Below are 17,683 nucleotides of genomic sequence, written 5' to 3' on the forward strand. Positions count from 1 at the left end.
TATATATAAAACCCCGAACAACCAAAGCAATGTCAATAAGATTGCAGCACAGGAATTTGCCTTTTGTTCTGCAGTAACACACCCTAATCTACAAAATGAAAATAAAAAAAACGAATGAAAAAAAAAAAACATGAAAATTCTGTTGTCAATCAAAACAAATTCCTTCCATCCAACTCTGAGTCACTGGGCACTGAATCACATCACACTGGCTGCAGCTAATTGATTGGCACATTCATTATATAGGAAATATATCTTTTCAATAACAAAGTTAATAAAATAACTTACCATTTTAATAAATAAAAACCCTTATTTTTCTTTTGTTATTAATTTGGAATATTTGTGTTTTGTTGTTTATATTTTCTGAAAGACAAAAGAACTCGGCTACTGCTTCTTAATAATGGAGACGATCACTTTCCATTTGACACTATTTTATTTTATGTTAATTATATCGTTTTGTTGTTGTCGTCGCTTTAACAAAAGTTAGTTATCTAGCAAAAAAACACAGCAGCAGCAACAACAACCGCGTTTGTTAATTTGTGTCTTTTTTGCAGCAGCAGAATTTGTTGTTGATATGTGTAGTGGTCTGTAGTTCAATACACACCTACAGCTGTCGATAACACAACTGATGGAGAGTTATCGATAAAGGCAGATGGCTTCATAAACAGCTGTTTTTTTTGCCCAGTGGGGAAATTAATATAATTTTTGTAGAAATTATAAATTAAAAGTCTTGAAAAGATTATTTTTCAAAGCTTTTTGAAAATTCTGAAAATATTTAGAAAAAAAGCATTATCTTTATACAGGGTTATGGTTAGCCACGGTTTCAAAAGTAAACGTAAATAATAGTACATTTACATTGTACTGGATTTAGTAAAACAAGGGGGTTTCAAATGTGAATTCCATTGCATATACAGTATATCAGTAATGAGTTTACACATATGAACAATTATTAAACAATATTAATTAAATTATTTTTGTTTAAGCTCGAAACTTCAACAACTTAAACTTGTAGCAGAAATCCTTGCAATCACGAAAACGGCCGACATAGTCAAAAACCTTACTGCCGATAATACGGGACCGGTGACTACATATGTCGATAGACAGGCGGTCCTCAAGGCTTTGAAGCGTGTACTATAAACTCAAAAGCAGTTCTTGAATACATCCGCTCTGCATGACATACGACGGATAGTTTACTTATGTTGAGTTCCAGGACATAGTAACATAGAAGGGAACGACATAGCCGACGAGGGGGCTCACAATCTTCCGATTAAGAGATCTGTGCAACCAACCATTGGCACTTTCATTGGCAAAATCCGCTTGTTCTACGGCGAGCTAGTCGGTAACAGACGGTCGAGAGAACCTGGTTGCAGAATCTCAAAATCTATCTGACCTGAATTCTCTCGCCGAAGAACTTCTTCGCTGTTGGCGTATAGTAAGAGAGAGATCAAAATCATTGTAGGTATCATAACAGGTCACTGCAGGATTAGATCTCTCACTCTCCTGATCTAGCAACGAGAAACCAAATCGATCATGTTGTGATAAACGGAAGAGCGTGTTTTTGACGTTCGATCGATCCGAAAAGTTAATATTTAACCCCAACGAGCAACGCACATCAACTCCAGCTTCAAGCGTTGATTTTATCGTCCCCTTTGCGGTTGTTCTTCACTTTATCGATAAGTCTAAAAAACGAATTATAGATCTCTCACTTCTTACACACAGAACAACTCTACTTTGAATTTACCGCCCGTTTTACAGGAAGCTTTTTTCAGTTGTTGCCAAAAAAAGGTATTAATATATCATATTTTTTTGTAATCTTGTATATTTGAAATATATATATTTTGAAAAAAAATATATAGAAAATATTTTTTCCCCCATCTAGATGGCTTTTGATCGCTCCCTAATAGCTCTTGGCAAAAATGATATGTACGGTTTGGCTTGGTTGGCTGGAACGGGTGGCATTCAAGCGGTATCGAAATATTGTAAAACATTGGATATTGATTCTGTAAATATTTCACAAACATGGTGAGATAGATGACTAAATATCGATTTTGAGTTATTATTTTTTTAAATCCCCTCCCCATTGCAGCGCTTCGTTACAACGGAGTCTCCAAAAGTACCAAGACGATTCGCAAAGCTTTAACAGCGTTAAAGAAACTGCCGTTATACCATTTCGAGTATGCTCGAACCTATTGTATGGCACATTAAAAATCTATCAGCAACAGGTCAATAATTTGTATAGTAAGTATTCGCAAGGGTGGTGTAATGCTGCTTTTTGATAGCCACAACAGCGTGAAAAATAATTGAAATTAGAACCATTGTTACTTCTGCGAATATGTTTAGTTAATTTACTGAGATTTTGATATAACTCCTACCCCATATATAATTTTGATTACACACCCTCTATTTATTTACAGAATTATCTGAAGATTTAATAATCCAAAGTAGCAGATTTGAGGCAGCAAATGTTAAGAATAATAAAAATAACAGGTAACGAAATTTTTAATTCAAATTTTAAATTTGCTTTCAAAAAAATTAATATATTTTTATCATTTCTAGTTGTAGTCAGAAGGCAATTAAAAAACGTCGACTAACCATAACTCATTCCGATGATATTTTGAATAATTCCGATATAAACTATACCGAGATTTTAGATGATTTGGTGAGAATATCAAAGGAACCGGAAGTTGAAAAGGTATTTTAATGTCTTTAAAAAACAATTAACCTATAACTTTTTTTAAATTACCAGATACCTACCCCAACAAATAGTCAAATACAAATTCGTTCGGCAAAATATCAAATACGCGAGGTTATTGTACATGAGATAACCACAACATATGGTATCGCCGAATTAGACAACGATTGTGATTTTGGTGATGCAAGTAATGAAGATATAATAGAGTTTTTCAATTATTCCGAACGTCAAGGTATGGTGTTGTTATATATACATATATTTTTTTTTCAAAAATTAAATGAAAAAAACTAAATTTTTTTTTACAGACAATTACCGCAGAGTACAACTCAAACGAAAGGTAACATTTTTCTACGAAATGAAGATTTGAAAAATAATTCCAAAATTTCTTAATTTCAGAGCCAATGTTGTGAACAAGAAAATAATAGAAAACGGAATAGAAATGATTATGGTATGGAGTAATGATATGTTTTTTACATTTAATATATATATATATATATGCCCTTTTCAGAAACAACTGCAGATTATATATTTTCTAATGCTAATACCACAAATACCAACGAGTTAATATTAACTCCTCCTCCTCCTCCCGTAATCAGGACAAAGGTAGGTCAATCATATATTTAAAATATTATTTTTTTAATTTAATTAATTAAATTAATTTATTTTTAGGATGTCAATAAAGACATGGAACGAAGTATTTCAAATCAAAAAATGTACTACAAAAGTAAGTTTTTTGAAATGTATAGTTAAAGCATGCGCTTTTTTAGAGCGTGAATTTTAAAGTAATATTTTTAAAGGTAGATTTTTTAATTTAGGTCAAGGGGTTTTTGTTACCTATACGGCTATATTAGTTTGGTTAACAAAATATGAAATTTATTTAAAATGAAAAGAAAATTTTTACACTAAAAAATATATCGACACAAGTGTGGATATATAAAATATATATTGTTTTTTTTTTGTTCTTAAAATCGTGGATTTTTTAAAAATTTTTTTTCAAGCTGTGAATAAAAATTATTTTTTTAAAGCGTTGATTTTTTAAAAATTATTTTTCAAGGCGTAGATTTTTTTAAAAAAATATTTTTTCAGATTTATTTTTTTTAATTAATTTTTAAACAAGGCTTGAATTTTTTACAAATTTATTTTTAGTAGTGTTGGCGGGTTATTTGGGATATCATTGTATTTGTATTTGGCCGCCCCCCTGCGTACGTCCTTGCTAGGAGTCGTTTTTGATAACCTGCTCAACTTCACTCAGTACCCCGCCTATGTCAAAGGGAAAGTCCTCAACAAAAACAAAGTCCTGAAAGCTCTGACAGTTACATCGTTGGGAAATGATAAAGAGACGCTCATCATGACGTACAAAGCCATTAGTCGCACTGTACTTAGCGACACCCAATGGCGCAACCTTCAAACGATCCAAAAGTGCTAGCGGATGTGTCAAGATGTCGAGCGTGGATCATATTTTTTCAAGGTCTTTCCACAGGCTTGAATATTTTTAATTTTTTTTCAAGGCCTTTCACAGACGTGATTTTTTAAATTTTTCGATGCCATTCACAGGCGTGGATTTAAAAAAATGTTTATTCATTTCCTATCAAGTGTGGGTTAAAATAACATTTGAAATTAATTTGCTATGATTTATTTTCAGATAACTCTCAATCCTCTTTCTCGCCTGAACAATCTCAAAAAAGAAAGGTAAGCCGCAAAAATATTTAAAAAGAAAAACATTTGTAATTATTTACTCTATTCCAGAGCGATTATGAAGATGATGTTGTGACACCAAAACGTGATAAATTGAGTCATGGTATGTGAAAAAAAAAATCCAAAACAAAATAAAAATAAAATATTTAATTTTTTTTAGATTCTACTATAAATACAAAATATAGTGTTAATGATATCATGGCTAACGATTTTGTGGCCACACCTTGCCGTTCTTATGGAGAAGGGAAGAATGAAAGGTCGTTGATTTCTTTTCTAAATTCAAAATTTGATTTTAATTTTTTTTTTCAAATTTTCAGATCTAATAATGAAATCAATAATAACATTGCATTGGATATAAAACAGGAAATCAAAGAGGAAGCCGACGATAAAATCGATACGGAGGATAATCTTAAAACTCCAATTTTCGCTAATTTAAATCAAGTGAAAAATGAGATGACCAATGACGTTGATTCGAATATAAAATACAAACCGAAATGTCGTCCAATAATCGATCAATATATTAAACTGGAAGAGAAAGATATGATGGAACAAATCAATAAACCTATTCGAAAATTACGCGGCATTACAAAGCATAATTTTAAAAAGACGCAAATAAGAAAAGTTCTGCTACAGCCGAAGGAACTTTTAAAAATACACAATAAAAGGTAAGAGATGAAATTTAAGGTGAATATAATGTAATAAAAATGCCTTTCGTTTTCAGAACTCTCTTATTTGCTCCTCAACTAAGGGAGAAAATATTACCGCCAAGCGATGAAAAGTTTCAACGTGAATATCTAAGTTTAGTAAATGATATATTAAAGCCCAATTATAAAGAAGACTGGGCATTTGATGTATACCCGAAATGGCAAGAAATTGGAAAATCTCCACAAAAAGCTAAGAAAAAGGCTAGCAAGAAGCAACATGTTCTAGAAAAATTTTCTCCTCCAATACCAATGCAAATTAATGAAAATTCCAATATGATGATAATCGATAACTTAATCACCAATATCGACCACAATGAGAATCGTCCACAGTCTTCTCAAGATAAATTTCAAGAAAATATAGAGGATATATCGATGCCAAGCAAAAAATGGCGACCAGATTATGTTATGATGAAATTATTGTATTTGTGGCAAAATTGTGGACCCGAAATAGATGCCAATAAATTTTGCCATTTGGCAAAAAATCGAATTGATAAAGCCATGGCTTTTTCATCGTTGTTGGGTGAGTGTTTTTTAACAATTTAATTTAGTGTTTATTTTTTAGAAAAGAATATTTTTTACGTTAAGTTTAAAAAAAAATATTTTATGGACGATTTCAAGAGTGAATTATTAAAAAATATTTTTTTTCAAATACTTGTAGAAGATTGAATGTTAAAAATTTCATTTTTAAAAATTAATCTATCAACCACTGCGTGATTTTTTAAATTATTTTTTATGGACTAACCAACCCTACCGTGGATATTTTAAAAATTATTTTCTTATGGACAATCCCAAGCATGGATTCAAGGCGCAGAATTTTTTAAAAAAATATTTTTCAAGCCGCAGAATTAAAAAAAAAATATTTTCAAGCGTGGATTTTTATAAAAAAAATATTTGTCAAGGCTTGCGAAAGAACCTTCGTTCCTTAAGCCGAGCTTAAAAAAGATTTCCAGCCGCGTCGGTCTTTTTCGCAGTTTTTCCAATTTGAAAGATCATATTCGGCAATCCCCTTCTGCGTGAACCATCAGCAGGTTCGCTTTTATATGTCTTCTGGGCTGGGTCATCTTCATCCATTCTCACAACATGACCTAGTCAACAACGTAGTCGCTGCAACTCACAATACGTCTAACAATGTCGATGTCCCTGAATAGCTTGTACAACTCATGGTTCATTCGACGGCGATATTCACCGTCAACGCAGATCGGTCCATAGATATTTCCCAAAAGCTGCCTCATCTGCTTGCGTAAGTACCCATGCTTCAGATCCATATAACAGCACGGGTAGTATCATCGTCTTGTGGAGTGTGAGTTTTGTGTGGCGGGAGGTGGCCTTGCTTTTGAGTTGTTTGCTCAGGCCATAGTAGCATCTGTTGGCCATCACTGTCCTTCTCCAAATTTCAAAACTGATGTCATTCGTTTTATTTATGGCGGTACCAAGGTATATAGAATCTTTGACTACCTCGAAGCTGTAGTTCTCAAGTTCCACAGTTGGTCCGAGTCTACTGGACGGCGATATTCACCGTCAACGCAGACCCACGGACTCCTTCTCGATTTGCTCAAAGGTAGCTGTTACCGCTCTCAGTTTTCGACCCATTATATCGATGACATCGGCGTAGGTGAGTAACATGTGTTGTTTGGTGTACAGAGTACCATTTCTGTTCACTTTTGCCTCTCGTATGACCTTTTTGCAGCAAACTATCACCTTTTCTGAATCCTCGCTCGGTATTAAAGGGCTCCGTGAGGTCCTTTCCGACTTTAACTGGTGACCTTGTGCCAGTTAAAGTTATCCGAATTATTTTTGCAGAAATGCCAAACGCAGACATGGCTTTAAACACCTCTGAACGAATAGGGCTGTCGAATGCGGCTTTGTAGTCGACGAATAGGTGGAATGTGTCCATGTGTTTTTCGTGGGTTTTTTCCAGGATTTGGCGCAGGGTGAAATGGTGGTCAATGGTGAATTTGCCAGGTCTGAAGCCGCATTGGTATGGTCCAATAATGTCATTGACCATTGGCCATTTTTTTATATGTGTTTTACTATAGTTGGCACATGTCGTCTGAGGATCCAATTATTGGACATGAATTCTTCTAGCCAAAAAATATTTACCAGCATTGACCACCAGTCTTGCGTGGCTTGTAAAAAAAAAAATATTTTTTCAAGGGCATACACTCTATAGCACTGCTCTGCACTCTATACTTCACTGCTACTATTTGATACCAGAAGTTTTTCAAAATGCTCCTTCCAGATCCTCATTAGGTGGGTTTAGTTTTCTTTTTCTTTGCTTTTTCATAGTAGGTTTTTTTAAAAAAAAAATTTTTTTGAAAGCGCAGATTTATTAAAAAATATTTTTCAAGGCGTGGATTTTTTAAAAAAATTATTTTGAAGGCGTGAATTTTTTTAAACAATATTTTGAAGGCGTGAATTTTTTTAAAAAAAAATATTTTGAAAGCGTGAAAAAAAATATATTGATGGCCTGAATTTAAAAAAAATTAGGCGTGGAATTTTTTAAAAATAATATGATTAAAAAAATTCAATAAATTGATTAAAAAATTAAAGTTGTTGATTTAAAAAAGAAATTAAAGTTGTTGATCTAAAAAAATCAAGTCGTGGTTTTTTTAAGGCGTGGATTTTTTTTAAAAAAAAATGTTTTCATACATATAAAATTTGTGTTGTTTTTGTTCCTATTTAAAATATATTTCAATTTCAATTTATTTCATTTATTAATTTAATTTTAGTATTGGCAAAAACGCGCTTTATTACCATTACCCATCGCCAAAAAAGTATTGAAATGGATAAAATTCTATTGGGTATCGCTGCCAAAAAATTAATTAATAACAATTAGAAAATAATATCAATGTTGTTGTTGTTAGTGTACAGTATCTAGGAGGGTTGTTGAACGAAAAATGAACTGTATCTATATCTAAATTATCTATATTTTTTGTATATTTTTAATATTTTTTTCTATTTTGTTTTTCTTTATATATATTTTCTAACTACAATTTAATAAAAACCTATAAAATAGTATAAAAAAATTAAAAAAAATTTGAAAAAAAAATTATAAAAAAATATTTAAAAAATTGTCTATTGTTTTTCCCCATGAAAAAATTAAAGTTGTTATACCATCTGTTGTATATTTTCTAATTTTCAATTTTTGTTTTCATAAATACTACACACGGTAGTATATACCCAAAATGTAATAATGAAATGAATTGTATTTAAATAAAGATATAACGAAATTTGTTGAACAAAATATTGTGTGTTATCTGTCGTCATGGGTTTATACTTTGGAGTCCCACTGTTTGGTATATTTTTATACCCTTAAAACACTGTGGTACAGGCAAAAATAAACGAGATAGACACATCGTTCCTTTTGAGAATATGCATAGAATCACTTTCTGAGTCGATATATGCATGTCAGTCTGTCCGTCCGGCCGTCCATGTATTTTTTTTTTTTTTTTTGAACAAAGTATAGTACATGTCACTTATTTGGCCCAAGGACGAACCCCATTGAAATTGGAGAAAATCGGCTCAGATGTAGATATAGCTCCCATATATATTTTCGTCCGATTTAAGGTATATAGTGCACCAAACTTCCAACATTGGTCCGATTGGCACAAAATTTCGCAGAGAGTTTTGAATTAGGTCTAGATTGATGTATGCTAAGTTTGGTTGAAATCGGCTCAGATGTAGATATAGCTCCCATATATATTTTCGTCCGATTTAAGGTATATAGTGCACCAAACTTCCAACATTGGTCCGATTGACACAAAATTTCGCAGAGAGTTTTGAATTAGGTCTAGATTGATGTATGCTAAGTTTGGTTGAAATCGGTTCAGATTTAGATATAGCTCCCATATATAATTTCGTCCGATTTAAGGTAAATAGTGCACCAAACTTCCAATATTTGTCCGATTGAGACAAAATTTTGCACAGAGTATTGAATTAGGTCTAGATTGATTATGCCTAGTTTCGAATAACGTGTATTGGATTTAGTGTCGAGATAAATTTTGGATAGCGCATAATGTTGCAGCATACCGAATGGTGGATGCCAGGGTTGCTCAAAGACGTCTATTTATATATATAGATCTTATACATATTTTACTCGATGATTGACATTAAATTTTTTGATAGATTTCAGATTGTATTTGTATGTGTTGTTTTATTTTACTTCAAATATCTACAATTTCACGCAGTTAATTTCGTTAGATTCCATTTCAATGGTCCAAAGATGATATGTACAAGGATATCGTACATATGAGTATCTCTTGTATGTACCCAGAGTGGTGAAGGGTACTGGTTTCGGTGGGAATAATGGTCCACTTTAGCCCCAAATTTGACGGGTGTATATCTCAAGACTTCCCTTAGAAAAAATATATATTTTGTTGTGTCCCCCTCTCATATTGTGTCTTATATTTGCCAATATACGTATCAAACATTAATAAACAAAATATTTATTTTATTTTACATTAAATTGTTAATTAAAATATCTATTATTTTTATTACTTCATTCCCTTTTTTCTTTTCGTTTTGCTAATTGCTAACAATTTTTGTTACATGTTTCTGTTTTTTTTTTTAACAATTTATAATTTATATTTTATAGTCTTAAATATGGTTGGTTTTTTCAAATGCCAATTTGTTGTGCTAACCCTGTGTACACATGCAACGAAACAAAACCGATTAGTGAGGACACAAATGCCTTCAGTGCTATGGTCGACCATGGACCAAAACTGAGCACACTTAATAGGCCCTCCAACCAGACACCCTTGAAAATTGTCACCACCAATAGAATGGTGACCAAAGGTTTGAGGGCTTTGTTCAGGTCATGGCGGGTGAACATCCATACCAATGTAGCAGTGGTAATGTGTTGGATCTGCAATAAATAAATAATTAATTAGTTGTGTTTACATCAGCAACAACAACAACACAAACTTACCAATAACACATTCGATTCGAGACATTTTTGTATATAAATCCAACTGAATTCGGTACCCCGGGCACCGACCCACAGCATAATGCCGCGCGATAGGACAACCTCGGCGGCAGCCCAGCCCAGGCCGGCAGTAATTAATTTACTATGACCCTTGCCGGGTATACGTGAGAGAATCACAGCAAAGCCTAATAAATCGGCAATATCCACACTACAGCGTAAGAATTCCTAAAAATGGAAACCAAACGATTATCTCGTAACAGATAAGCATTTTTTGTAATCTTAAGATAAATAATTGTCACACCTACCGCCAAAAAGTTAAAATCACCCGTGCCACCACCTCCCAGTGAATCCGAATCGAAAAATGTGGCCAGTACCAGCATTTTACATAATTGTGTAAATACATAAATACCGCCAGCCTGTACACATTTCCAAAATGCACCATATTCTGACCTAGAAACAGCAACAGAAAAAACAAAAGCATTCATGATTTCCATTAATTAAATGTCATGTTTCTTGCGGTCTTGTGTCACTTGTGTTGTTGTTGTTTTAACAAATGCAAATACTTACAGGCCGGAATATTTATAGGTCATATAGTAGGGTACATAGACTAGTGCAACACAATTACCAAAATGATATAGAGTCATGTTCAAACCTGCTGCACGATTTCTTTTTAATTGAAGAAAAACTCTTTTATTTTTCTTAACACCACGGACTTAATTCAATTTGGCACGTCAAATTTTGATTATAATAAAAAAGTGCTGCTGATCGACCTGTGAACGAGAAAGAGAAATCGTAAGGAATGTCAAAATGTGAGGGGTAAAGCAAATATGAAAAATGAAACATAGCCAGTCGTGTGTGTCTGATGGATGGCAACGTATAGTAAACGTAACGTAAGATAATCGTTATGTTATGAAAATTAAAGCTGTGTGTACACGATTAATTTTTGTTGATGACAGTTTGGACCATTACACAATAAATAGGTACTACCATGGTACAATAATACAAGGTAGGGCAGCTTGAGGTGAATAACAAAAAAACAACTATGCACGTGTGGCTTCTTCTGCCAAAAATAAAATAAATATACGCAACAAGTGTTTGTGTTTATTTGGCATTTTTCAACACAAAACTAAAAACGCGAAAAATTAATGAAAGGTTAGGATTTCTTTCCAAAATCCAGTAGGGAATACTATCAAATGTTTGTTTCATCCATAACAAAGTTATTACTTCCAGACGGACGTGTTAAAACATTATTTTCATTTCAATTAAACTTGAATATATTTCAATTTATTTTGAATTTATTTGACAAAATATGTATTTTGATTTGATTGAACAAGCCACCTTGAGAAAAAAATGTAATCAGTTGGTAGCTGTAATAATTATACCATGGGTGAACCGATGTATAAATTTTTCGACATTTGTACTAAATGGTACCAAATTTGGATTTGGGTGAACCGATTGAGCTGGAATCTTGAAATTTGACGTTATTGTTACTGTTGGGGAATGGGATTGGACATTTAGAAAGTTTTGGAAATTCGTACTAATATGTACAAATTTCAATTTCAATTCAATTTCAATTTCAATTTATTTACATTCAATACAAAGAAAGCCATTTAAGGCCAATTATACATGTATTGAGAGATTAACATAATATAAAGCTAAAACTATGGCAGAAAAATAATTTTATTTGTAATAAAGTTAATATAATAATGTAATAAAAAAAATAATAAACGAGAATGGGAATGGCCCCCCAGCCATATGAATATTGTAAATATAATATAACATACATATATATAAATATATATATATATATAGGATCCCAGTAGCGAAGATTAATCAAAAGTACGAAACACTATCTAATTCAATTCACCATTTGTATATGATTTTAACAATTTTTTATATTTAGAGTAAGAATAGCAAAACATTCTAAGTGAATTTGGTAAACAGTTCCAAATCCTATACACGCGTACTAAAAAAGAGTGCTCAAAAATTGATGTCCGTATAAGAGGAACGTCAATTTGTACGTTACGGGTAGAATTGATAAAAGAGAACTCACGCAATAACGATAATGGCTGTTGTGTTTTTATAATCTTGTAAAAGTGAAGGGCAGTACGTTGATTTATATATTCACTACAGTTGCAACCCAGAAAAAGTGGTGTCAATTCAAGTACACGTACATGATCGTGTATCCCCAGCTGAAAAACATATCTAACAATTTTCCGCACTACCTTTTCAATGTTAGCAATGTTGTAGGACCATGTCCCAGAATAAACTTCAATGCCATAGTTGAGTAAAGACATTAATAATGAGTTAGCCAGATGTATCCTTACATTTTTAGGTGTGAAGGCTTTTAGACTATATAGTCTTCTCAGGATAAAGCATGTTTTCATTGAAATATTATTTATGTGTTCTGTAAAATTAAGATTTGAATCTATTATAACGCCAAGGCACTTTAAAGAATCGACAATTTCAATAGTAAGACCATTTACTGAGATATTGGGATTTAAAATAATATGGCTTCTTGGGTGAAAAAGCATAGCCTTGGTCTTTGCAGTATTTATTTCAAGCTTGCTGCGTAGTAGTAAATTGGAAATGTAAGCAAGATGTGAATTAACACATCTATCCGACGAAAATGACTTGAACAATAGAAAAATATCATCTGCAAATACATAAGGTTTACATAAGGAACTTTCCATTTCAGAAATAACCTAAAATAGATCCTTGTGGTACACCAGAAGTACAATTTAAATTTTAGGTAAACCAATAGAACTGGAAACGTTGAAATTAAGAAATAAGGGTACTAAATTTGGTACAATTTGAATTTTTGATGAACTGATAGAGCTGGGATCCTGAAATTTGGAATTGGGATCAATTTTGGGCTGTAGGATGGGGGTATGTAGGTTTAGGTTTATGAATATAAGTCCGCTTTTTGGAAAGTCTCCATATAACGGCAACATCAATTGTCGCTGTTTTGATAATATCAGACTTGTTTTTTTATGTTTATCTATCACCTTCATTTTCGGTAGGTTCAAGGTCGTCCTAGACCTATTTCCCAATTATTAAGGCATTTTAAAATATCTCTATCGGATATCGGGGAAAATAGTTAAAATTACTAGATTCTTGCTGTTCTGGAACATACCACAATATGTTATATCGAAAGTCATTTCAAATAATAGAACAGGACGTTAATATTCCTTTATCATCACGAAAGACAAATTTTTTACGTTGGTTATACGAATGGTATGTTGTACGTTACGTTATATTTACGACATCCGTCATAACTAACTCTCTTGTCTAAGAGCTATCATTTCACTGCTCATTGCCAATTACTTTTGACAGCTGTTGTGTGTGTTACCACGTATCATCTCTTTTTCCTATGTGTAAGGATTATTTTTTTTTTTTATTTACAAAAAAGAAAGATTTAATGTGAATTAATGTTCTCCCCCAACAAAAAAGTAAAATAAATACACAAAATTCATTTGTTTAAACAATAAATATTAAAGAAAAAAAGTCTCAACTATATGCCAATATAAAACAAAGTGCAATAAGAAACAAGTGAATAAAAAGAAGACAAGAAAAAAATACAATCTTGGAATAGAGTTGCCCATCACACAGTCATACACACACAAACAAGTACTTACTGTGGTACCAGTGCATGAATGACGAATTGGAATTTTGTGTGTTTGGCGATTTGATTCCGAGACACAAGGCCAAAGTGTAACCCAAACTGCTGCCACAATTGAGCAGTTGTAGATTATGAGATGCAAACACGACGACGTTTACATCAGTACGACCAGACAGCACAGGAAGAGGGCTATCCTCTAATAATAAATCAGCAACAACAGCAGCATCAGCAGCAGAGTCAAGCAAATCATCATCAGCAGTTTCAAAACTCCAATTATCCACACAATCCTTTGTTTGGAACGAACGGTGTTGTTGTTGGCCCCTCCACAGCCACAGCGCCTCTATTAGGTGCACAGCAGCAACAGCAAGCAAACTTTTATCCCCAGACATCTTTAAATATTGGAGGTGGTACTGGTGGTGGAAATCAAAATCAAGTGCCTATAGACACCGACGACGACGATAAGTACTCGAAAGCAGGACGCCAGTGGAATTTACGCTCATTGTCGACACGCATACAACAGGCAACATCGGGTCAGGCAATACGTAATTTCATACAACAGCCTTTGAAAGCCGTTACTGGCAGCTATCAAGAGTCACAAGCACCCACATCTACCGGACAAGACAATTTTTCATTTAGAGGAGGAGGAGGCCATCCCATACAGGAAATCGAAGACGATTTAGAGGATCTATTCGATAAGGAAAGTTTCGTTGTCATGGCTGCCCGAGATCGTACCGGTGAATTTAACAATGCGATCCGTTCGCTGCAATCGCGTAATATATCGCGTGCGGTCAATATACGAGATCCACGCAAGGCCAAACAGGTTCAGAGCTATTCGGAGTTTATGATGGTGGCGAAGATGATTGGCAAGAATATTGCCAGTACCTATGCCAAATTGGAGAAGTTAACAATGTGTGAGTAGAACCGTTAACCACTAATAGTTGGCCTGTTCCCATACTGCAAGAATTTACTATTTACGAATTTTCCTTTATGATATCGAAGAAAATTGTAAAATCTAGTAGATTCTTGCAGTCGCGGAACAGACCAAATATTTAAAAAATATTTTAATTATTATTTGTTTTTTTTACAGTGGCCAAAAAACGCACCCTCTTCGATGACAGACCCCAGGAAATCCAAGAACTCACCTACATCATCAAGGGCGATTTGAATGCCTTGAATCAGCACATAGCACGCCTACAGCAAATTTCCAAAGACCAACGTCGCACCGTCAACGGCAAGCATTTAGTATCACATTCCTCCAACATGGTCTTGGCCCTCCAGTCGAAATTGGCCAGCATGAGTACCGATTTTAAGCAAATCCTTGAAGTACGCACCGAAAATCTAAAACATCAAAAATCTCGTCGCGAACAATTTGGCCAGGCGCCTCTACCAATTAGCTCCGTTTCACCTGCCACCGCCAAGCAAGGTTCCCTGCTCCTGAGCGAGGAAAATCAAGAAGTCAGTATTGACATGTCATCGGCGGCGGCCAATGATCCAACATCTCCCTTGCTTGGTGGGGGTGGCGGCCAACGTATACAAACCCAACAACAGTTGGCCATTTACGATGAATCGGATAATTATGTCCAACAGAGGGCTGAAACTATGCAAAATATTGAATCGACCATTGTCGAATTGGGTGGCATCTTCCAGCAATTGGCCCACATGGTCAAAGAGCAGGAGGAAATTGTCGAACGCATCGATACAAATATCCAGGATGCTGAACTGAATATTGAAGCCGCCCATGGTGAAATATTGAAATATTTCCAATCGGTTTCGAAAAATCGTTGGCTTATGATTAAAATCTTTGGCGTTTTGATATTTTTCTTTATATTCTTTATTGTTTTTATGACATAGTGAAATCTGCCGCCTGCGAACGACCGACCGATTGATTGTTATGATGTTCCAAGTGTGTATGTATGTTTGTAATACAATTGATCATTATTATTATAAACTAATAATTACATTATTATTGCCTATAGATATTCCCAAAACAATTTCCTTTAAGGAAATTGTTTTATCTATGCAAAAAAAAAATATTTCTTTTGAATGTAAATTAAAATCGAGAGGGGTGGAAACGATAACGAAATATATATATATAAAATATAAATATGTATGTAATTTAATTTTAAAACATCATTATGTAAATGAGAAAAAAACAAACAAACAAATCTATACATTAATAAAATTTGTTAATTTTTGAAAATTATCAAAAGGGTAAACATTTTTAATTTTTACCATAAATAGGTACTCCTTATATAGCAGCTGACTATCCGCTTAACTGTCAAAGAGCATCGTTGCTTACTTACTTACTTAGGTGGCATGTGACAGAACTTTCGTTCCATAAGCCGAGCTTAATAAAGATTTCCCAATTGGAAAGACCGTATTCGGTTTTCCAATTTGAAAGCGAATTCTTCACTTGTATGCCTTTTATATGCCTTCTGGGCTGAGGCATCTTCATCCATTCTCACAACATGACCTAGCCAACGTAGTTGCTGCAGCTCAATACGTCTAACAATGTGGATGTCCGAGAATAGCTGGTACAACTCATGGTTCATTCGACGGCGATATTCACCGTCAACGCAGATCTGAATAACAGCACGGGTGCATCAGCGTCTTGTAAAGTGTGAGTTTGGTCTGGCGAGATGTGGCCTTGCTTTTGAGTTGTTTGCTCAGACCATAGTAGCATCGGTTGGCCATCATTATCCTTCACCGAATTTCAAAACTGATGTCATTCGTTTTGTTTATGGCGGTATATAAAATCTATGACTACCTGTAGTTGTAGTTCTGGACGTCTTGCGCGTTGATATCATCAGCTTGGTCTTCTCGCCGTTTACTGCCCGACCCACTTTGGCAGACTGCTTCTCAATTTGTTCAAAGGTGGCTGTTAACGCTCTCAGTGTTTGACCCATTATGTCGATGTCATCGGCGTAGGCGAGTAACATGTGTTTTTTGGTGTACAGAGTGTAATTTCTGTCCACCTTTGCCTCTCGTATGACCTTTTCCAGCAGGTATTTAAAAAGGTCGCACGATAAACTGTCACCTTGTCTGAATCCTCGTTCGGCATTGAAGGGATCCGATAGGTCCTTTCCGACTTTAACTGCTGATCTTGTGCCAATGGTATATTTGCCAGGTCTGAAGACGCATTGGTATGGACCAATAATGTCATTGATTATTGGCTTCAGTCGTTCACACAACACACTGGGTAGCACTTTATATGCGATAGGAAGGAGACTTATTCCTCTATAGTTGGCACATATCGTCTTGTCTCCATTTTGTGAACTGGACACAGAATGCTGAGGTTCCAATAGTTCGGCTTGTATCCCATCGGCACCTGCTGCTTTATTATACTTCAGCCGATTGATTGCTATTCTGACTTCATCTTGGCTAGGTGGTATACACTCTATACCGTCATCTATTATTGGTTCTGGGGTATCCTCTTCTCCGCTACTATTTGATACCAGAAGTTTTTCAAAATGATCCTTCCAGATCCTTAGCACGCTGTCTGTATCTGTCACCAGGTTTCCTTCTTCATCTCTACAGGAGGATGTGCCTGCACCTACTAACATCATAAATAGTTACCCCCATTTATAGCAGCTGACTATCCGATTCACTGTCAAAGAGCTTCGTTCCTACTAAGATCACCCAGCTAGCGAAAGTCAACTGTTAATTCTCAAGTCTAATGTCAAAATTTGGCCTTATTAATAGGACTTGACAGAGCTCCCATGGATTTAAAGAATTTTGAATTCCCACCATCTAAAAAAAAGTCCGCACCTGTTCTTTTTGAACATTACCATGATCCAATAAACAGGTCGTGTCAAAAGCAATCTTTATCGACAATTTTGGATTAAAATCCCCTAAGCTGTCAAAATTTTTGATTAACGTTTTCACACAATTAAGTCAAAATTGAAAGAAGACCATTTTTTCCTTCAAGAGCAATATTTTACTGATTATTTTTTCTGGCAAATTAAACGAACACACCTAATGTCATTGAAATATATTTTCTAAATAATTTCCCCTGTGTTAAATGCCGTCCAGCGTGACCGCTGAAAATT

At 34.3% G+C, this 17,683-nt stretch overlaps 3 protein-coding genes across 3 annotated transcripts in view; 1 reads left to right on the forward strand and 2 right to left on the reverse strand.

Annotated features, from left to right (window-relative positions):
* LOC133325018 (glia maturation factor gamma) overlaps positions 1-1,529 on the reverse strand; it is a 28,970-nt gene extending 27,441 nt beyond the window's left edge. The window contains exon 1 of the mRNA XM_061533845.1: positions 1,518-1,529. Coding sequence (XP_061389829.1) covers positions 1,518-1,529 — 12 coding nt within the window. The remainder of the gene's footprint in view (positions 1-1,517) is intronic.
* Positions 1,530-9,703: 8,174 nt separating this feature from the next.
* On the reverse strand, positions 9,704-10,662 carry LOC133325012 (BOS complex subunit TMEM147). The gene is made up of 4 exons (XM_061533839.1): positions 10,580-10,662; positions 10,318-10,462; positions 10,016-10,237; positions 9,704-9,952 (listed from the first exon to the last, which is right to left on the reverse strand). Exons 1-4 carry the CDS (start codon positions 10,654-10,656, stop codon positions 9,704-9,706), a joined length of 693 nt encoding a protein of 230 aa, XP_061389823.1. The 5' UTR covers positions 10,657-10,662.
* Positions 10,663-14,258: 3,596 nt separating this feature from the next.
* On the forward strand, positions 14,259-15,492 carry LOC133325014 (syntaxin-5). The gene is made up of 2 exons (XM_061533841.1): positions 14,259-14,545; positions 14,722-15,492. Exons 1-2 carry the CDS (start codon positions 14,347-14,349, stop codon positions 15,483-15,485), a joined length of 963 nt encoding a protein of 320 aa, XP_061389825.1. The 5' UTR covers positions 14,259-14,346; the 3' UTR covers positions 15,486-15,492.
* Positions 15,493-17,683: the final 2,191 nt, after the last annotated feature.

This window comes from Musca vetustissima, unplaced genomic scaffold (assembly GCF_032173495.1).
Source record: "Musca vetustissima isolate MV318-11 ecotype Yass unplaced genomic scaffold, APGP_CSIRO_Mvet_v1 utg34814, whole genome shotgun sequence".
NCBI lineage: Eukaryota > Metazoa > Arthropoda > Insecta > Diptera > Muscidae > Musca > Musca vetustissima.